The sequence below is a fragment of the Sphaeroforma arctica genome, assembly GCF_001186125.1.
Source record: "Sphaeroforma arctica JP610 unplaced genomic scaffold supercont1.847, whole genome shotgun sequence".
In the NCBI taxonomy this organism is placed as follows: domain Eukaryota; class Ichthyosporea; order Ichthyophonida; genus Sphaeroforma; species Sphaeroforma arctica.
Genome location: NW_014039711.1, coordinates 17,377 through 24,488, shown reverse-complemented (window position 1 = coordinate 24,488; position 7,112 = coordinate 17,377). Strand labels below are relative to the sequence as shown.

The 7,112-nt window shown below is 41.9% G+C and overlaps 1 protein-coding gene across 1 annotated transcript in view; it reads left to right on the top strand.

The window, feature by feature from the left end:
• Positions 1-7,112, top strand: part of SARC_08897 (hypothetical protein) — a gene marked incomplete at its 5' end in the record, with an annotated part of 28,594 nt that overhangs the window by 6,524 nt on the left and 14,958 nt on the right. The window contains 9 exons of the mRNA XM_014297107.1: positions 328-414; positions 1,110-1,217; positions 2,448-2,585; positions 2,876-3,048; positions 3,321-3,840; positions 3,971-4,269; positions 5,137-5,346; positions 5,872-6,048; positions 6,568-6,750. Coding sequence (XP_014152582.1) covers positions 328-414; positions 1,110-1,217; positions 2,448-2,585; positions 2,876-3,048; positions 3,321-3,840; positions 3,971-4,269; positions 5,137-5,346; positions 5,872-6,048; positions 6,568-6,750 — 1,895 coding nt within the window. The remainder of the gene's footprint in view (positions 1-327; positions 415-1,109; positions 1,218-2,447; positions 2,586-2,875; positions 3,049-3,320; positions 3,841-3,970; positions 4,270-5,136; positions 5,347-5,871; positions 6,049-6,567; positions 6,751-7,112) is intronic.

Below are 7,112 nucleotides of genomic sequence, written 5' to 3'. Positions count from 1 at the left end.
CGGGCAAATGCGTATATGTCATCTATATATACATACAAGGAAATAGCATACAAAGGACTCAGACTGCAATGTGTTTTTTTGCTCGTGCTGTGAAATATGTATATATACACATACAAGCACATCTGCAATGTACGTTAAACGTAAAGCACCTGAGACGATGGTAGTGGTGTTGGGTGGGGTGTGAATGTCTTTGACTCCATCTGCCGTCGTTAGCGTGGAAGCTATGTCATGACTATCGTCATGTGTGTCTTACCGTTTCAAAACCCTCAAATCACATAAACCCTAAACCCTACGTACCTGTCTACCTACTCACCTAGGCATATACAGTGAACACAGATCGCGCAGATGTCATTTGGATTGACAACTCAGGAGCCTTGCCACTGCTGACACTTCTTAAGAACAGTCGCGAACATGGTGCGAGGGGGTGCTAGGCATTGCGTGCACTGTGGCGTTGACTTAAACTTGGTTCAGTGATCAGTTTGTGCCTGACTTAAACTTCTTAGTTTGGCTTAATCTTAGTTTAGCGGGGGAAGTGTGCTTGATTTGAACTTATTATGGTTCGGCTTAAACTTAGTTTAGTGGGGAATGTGTTCTTCACTCAAACCTGGTTTAGTGTCGAATCTTTCATTGAGTTTTATAGAAGATTGACTTTATTTGGCCTGGCGCTATATATATAGTCTTGACGCTTGTAGTACCTACTACTGTTCTATCATATGTAGTGAACTATATGTAGTCATATACAATGTAATATATATATTCATATACAGTGTACTATACATCGTCATACAGTGTACTATACATAGTCATATAGTGTACTATATATATTCAAATACAGTGTATTATATGTATTCATATACAATGTGCTATATATATTCATATACAGTGTACTATACATAGTCATATAAAGTGTACTATATGTATTCTAAAACATATACAATGTGCTATATGTGGTCATATACAATGTGCTAAATATAGTCAAATGCGGTGCACCGTACATAGTCATATACAGTGCACTATATAGAATCATCATACCGGAGCGTATCTGCGATGTAGGGTTCTAGGGTTTTGGCTGAAGTCCTTATTGCCTGTCTTTGTACTCCCATTGGCAGTTGAGGTCAGTCTGTGCAGTGATCTGGTGTGTAAAACTTTCTTAGTGGCAGCCAATCTGCTGGCGGATGTGGGCGACGTCGACATCGGTTGTGTGGGCCAAATGGATGGTATGTGCACAGGAATGTATGTTAAACTGTATGTTAGAATGTATGTTAAGCTGTATGTTAGAATCTATGTCAAATTGTATGTTAAACTGTATGTTAGAATGTATGTTAAATTGTATGTTAGAATGTATGTTAAAGTGTATGTTAGAATGTATGTTAAATTGTATGTTAGAATGTATGTTAAAGTGTATGTTAGAATGTATGTTAAAATGTATGTTAGAATGTATGTTAAATTGTATGTTAGAATGTATGTTAAATTGTATGTTAGAATGTATGTTAAAGTGTATGTTAGAATGTATGTTAAAATGTATGTTAGAATGTATGTTAAATTGTATGTTAGAATGTATGTTAAAGTGTATGTTAGAATGTATGTTAAAATGTATGTTAGAATGTATGTTAGATTGTATGTTAGAATGTATTTTAAATTGTATGTTAGAATGTATGTTAAAATGTGTGCATGTTATAATGTATGTTAAACTAATGTATGTTAAAATGTATGTTAAATTGTATGTTAAACTGTATGTTAGAATCTATGTCAAATTGTATGTTAAACTGTATGTTAGAATGTATGTTAAATTGTATGTTAGAATGTATGCTAAAGTGTATGTTAGAATGCATGTTAAAATGTATGTTATAATGTCTGTTAAATTGTATGTTAGAATGTATTTTAAATTGTATGTTAGAATGTATGTTAAAATGTGTGCATGTTATAATGTATGTTAAATTAATGTATGTTAAAATGTATGTTAAATTGTATGTTAAACTGTATGTTAGAATCTATGTCAAATTGTATGTTAAACTGTATGTTAGAATGTATGTTAAATTGTTTGTTAGAATGTATGTTAAAGTGTATGTTAGAATGCATGTTAAAATGTATGTTATAGTGTATGTTAAATTGTATGTTAGAATGTATTTTAAATTGTATGTTAGAATGTATGTTAAAATGTGTGCATGTTATAATGTATGTTAAATTAATGTATGTTAGAATGTATGTTAAAATGTGTGCTGTAAGCTATGTTAAAATGTGTGGTAAAATATATGTTAAAGGTGTATGTTAAAGTATATGTTCGATTGTATGTAGGAATTTATGCTAAAACATACGTTCAAATATGTTTCTAACGAAAGAATTAGTAGGGCCCTCTCGTATCTCTCGCATTTCATTGGTTGTTACGTCCGCAATTTTTACTTCATGGAGTCCTCTGCTCATATCTCTCGCATTTCATTGGTTACTAGGTCCCCCGTTGGATTGTGAAGTAGACGGTGCGCATGCGATACAGCTCAGCGTCAACACAGGAGGGTTTAACCTCACCTCAGTACAGATCACTCTACAGTTTGACCCCGACTGCATATCCTTCGGAGCTCTGAACGAAGGTATAGCAACCCTGTGGGGGTTTTTGGTTTGTAGTTTTGGTTTGTAGTTTTGGTTTTGTTTTGGTTTTGGTTTTGGTTTTGGTTTTAGTTTTAGTTTTATTTTTAGTTTAAGTTTTAGTTTTAGTTCTAGTTTAATTTCAGTTCTAGTTTTAGTTTTAGTTTCCGCTTCACTTTGACTTTGACTTTGACTTTGACTTTTTAAACCTATGTAATACTAATGTCACTCACACACAAACACACACAAACGCCACCCACCCCCCCCACACACTTTCGGCCTTAAACCTCTACAGCCGAAGGGCTGCAACTGCGACAGAACAGCAGTGAGCCAGGCTTGCTGACCATCCGAGTGACCAATGACGCACCATACTACACCCAGTTCAGCGGCCACCAAGTTGTTATAGCAACCACCGTCATCACCACACAGCAGGGCTGCACCAAGAGCTCTCCCACCATCCAGGGCAAGGTGTGTGCGAGTAGCCACAGTAGTACGTGGGTTTTAGGGTTTAAGGTTTAGTGGTGTATTAGGGTTTTGGGTTAATAAGTTTAATTAATCGGTGCAGACCGTTTCAGGGGTAGGGTTTTTAGTGCAGTTGTGTAGTGCTGGGTTATGGGCGTTTAGGCGTGGTTCTCTAACGTGACGGTTTAATCCCTTCAACTAAAACCTTATCACCACCTCGAGCATCTCGGATCAATCCACTACGCCTGACACACGCGGCTTATTTTCTCACGTGACAGATTAACACTCTGCATGTCGATGGCAACCGCACCTTTGCACCCGACCGAGACATAGTGGCGGGTGTAGTGGAGTTGGCCATCACACCCACCGTAGCCAGTGGGGCCATTGAGCCCACCACGCGCAGAAACACACACACCCCACACGCACCCACAGCCCTAAGTCACGGGACAGGACAGGGGGTATATACACCAAACAGGACACCCCGCACCAGCAGCAGACGACACACTCCAACCACCACCACCGGAACACACACGCCTGTCTTTGTGGGGGGGACTACTACAGCAACACACCCACACTCTTGGGGGGATGACAGGTCTCTGAGGGGGACTACTACAGCAACACACCCACACTCTGTGAGCCATGGCAGGTCTCTGGTGCGCACGGCACAACAGCAGTCGGTGTGTGACGACGAGGCGTGTGCGTATCCTAATCTGTGCCAGACGTGTTGCACTGGGCTAAGGTACAAAGGTATGCCGACGAGTGGGGGTGTCACGGGTGTTGGGGTGAGGAAGATAGGGGGTATAGGGTTTAGGGTTTAGGGTAGTATGGTAGGAGGAAGCATTCCTTTTTAGGAGAGTTTAGGGTCCAAGGCTTAGAGTTTAGAGTTTTAGAGTCCAGTCGCTCATTGGCTTGCCTCCCACCCGCACAGGTGACATCAACGCCGACTGCAAAGTGAACTCAGCCGATGCCGAGTATCTGTTTGCCTACGACCTACACACCAGGCGTAATTTCGACACCACAACTGGTGACGAAATAAGCAACCACACCGCGCACGACCCAAACGCTCTGACTGGCCGCAAACTGTACGATGTGGATGGTGACGGAATAAGCGGCAGCGCGCATGACGCGTACCTGGTGGACCTTTTAGTGGCCAAGCGTATGCCTGTGCTCAAAGATTTTCTGTTTACCAACACGCCGTGTGGCGCTGAGCTTGGCGTGGTGTTACAGGTGGGTGGGTGGGTGGATGGTAGGAGGAGAGTGGGCAGATACCAGGCAATACATGTGTGTACTATCACTTGTAGTATGGTTTGTGTGTATGTACTATCACTTGTAGTATGGTTTTTGTGTGTGTATGTACTATCACTTGTAGTATGGTTATGGTGTGTATGTACTATCACTTGTAGTATGGTTTTTGTGTGTGTGTGTACTATCACTTGTAGTTTGGTTTGTGTATGTGTATGTACTATACCTTGTAGTATGGTTTGTGTGTGTGTATGTACTTTAACTTGTAGTATGGTTATGGTGTGTATGTGCTATCATTGTAGTATGGTTTGTGTGTGTGTATGTACTATCACTTGTAGTATGGTTTGTGTGTGTGTGTGTACTATCACTTGTAGTATGGTTTGTGTGTGTGTATGTACTATCACTTGTAGTATGGTTTGTGTGTGTGTGTGTGTACCATTACTTGTAGTAGGCTTTACGTTTGTGTGTGCTATAACTTGTAGTATGCTTTACGTGTGTATATGGAATGCGGTTTATATGATGGTGCGTGTGTGTGCTAGTACTATTATATATAGCATCGTGCTTGTGTGTGTGTACCTTATAAGTAGTAGTATGGTATATGTGTGCACGATAATCTATAGTCTGCTGTCCGTGTTCACGTGCACTATAACATTGCTGGTAAGATGGTATGTGCCTGTCAATGTGTGTGCGCTGCTGTACTCGAGAGTGAGAGAGTGAGGCGGTGCCCGCACTACAGTTTACGTCACCAACGAGTGCCTTGTATGCCCCTTTTTCTAAACCCTAAAACCCTAAACCTAAAACCCAATACTTAAAACCCTACCCCCCGTAACCCTAAAAACCCTAAACCCTTAGACCGCTTCGGGTAGCCAGCCCTCCATGGACCTGGAGGTGTACGTGATAGTACAAAGTGAGCATGTGCAACCCAACACAAGCGCCTTCTCCACGCGTGTGTCAGTGCTGCACACACACACAGTGGCTGTACAGGCCATGCACACAGACGACACAACAGCAACAGCCGATGGGGGCACCAGATACACCACTACTCTCACGGCTAAGAACCAGGTGTGTACGTGTATACATGTGTAAGAGTGTGGGTGTGTATTTGTATATATCTGTGTGTGTGTACGTATGTGTGTTTGTACATAGATTTCTGTTTGGGTGTAAATGATGTCTCCGTTTGTATATTACTTACTATAGACGTACTTTTACAGCTGCTATCATACTCGATATACTTTGCTGTTGTAAGCTCAACTGCGATGTTCGATGTGTTGTACACGCACACCCAACATAATCATAAAGCTTGTGCGCACACATGCACGTACACGTACACATACAGGTACATACTTTAACAAATACATATACACATGTTCATGTTCATGCTCATGCTCATGCTCATGCTCATGCACATACATATGCTGTCCAGTACACTCACTCGCAATACATGGACTGTTCCTCTTTTCATATACAGTTACCATCCACTCACCTGCGTATGCCATTCACCCGTTAGTCCGTACAGTCGTCTCACTCACTCACATCCCCATCCGTTCACCTGCGCATGCCTCTCCTCTCTTCTGTCATCGTACACAGTTGTCGCAGCAGAATGCGACGGTGAGTTTTGCGGTGCTGCTGATTTGCCGCACACGCACACAGCACAGTGAAACACTGGACATCGTCACACTCTTTGGCCAAGAAAAGGCCACAGACGCTCACGTGCCAGCACAGGCCATGCAGTGGCACATACCCTCGCGCTTCCTTCTAAACCAGGTGTGTGTTTTTTAAATGTAGAGATTTGTACATTTAGAGGTGTGTTGAGGGGGGATAGTGAATGGTGCTAGATGATGTCGTGTTTTTGAATGTGTTGATGTGTGTATTCAAAGGCGAGTATGTATTGCAATGGCCGTTTTTAAACAGGTCTGTGTGGTAGTTGTATATATACATAGCCTTTCCTGCCTACCTAGATCATTTCTACCTACCTTGATTATTCCTATTCAACTCGAAAGCGTTCACCATGAATTGTTTATATATTGAATGGGTATTCTATGGACAGTGGTAGCTAGAACCACACATAGTTATGCACCTACAGAACGACAGAGCTCCTAGGCACACCTACACTATTCACCTACACATATATCTATTTACCTACACTATTCACCAACACATACTTCTATTTACCTACACTATTCACCTACACATACATCTATGTACCCACACTACTTACCTCTACATATACCTATTTACCTACACATGTACTGACATGTACCCGGGCCCTTCCCTGTCCATCAGATTCCCATTGAGATTCCATCGGGTGGCTACACAGATGTCTCCCCTGTGTACAACTACAGTACGGCGTCGGCTGACGTCTGCGCTTATACTACTGTGCCCGTACGCGTCACGCTCGCCATCCTGGGGTTGATTAACAACCGTACCTACTTCTGCAAATGGGGAGATACACAGTATACAGGAAGGGTAGGATCCTCTGAGCTGTACATGTTGAGCCATCTTTGTTGTAAATCGTAGCACATGCGTGGGTGTGAGTGCCATTCTCTTTGAGCAGAGATGGCGCACTCTGTTTGTTTACGGCTGATGAGAGTTTGTTGGCTGTTCTGTTTCTTTCTTGTGTTCCTCTTGGCTGTTGGGCAGTTGTATGACCACCGCAACCACTTGCCCTTTTAGGGGTGTAGGGTTTTAGGGGTTCATGTGCTGGTTGTGTGCTGGTTTGCCACTTACGGTGCCGTTCTTGAGAGTTATACAAATCTTGGGAAGGATGGCTAATTTTACATGTACACTGAGTACAATATATATATGTATGTATATATATATATATATAT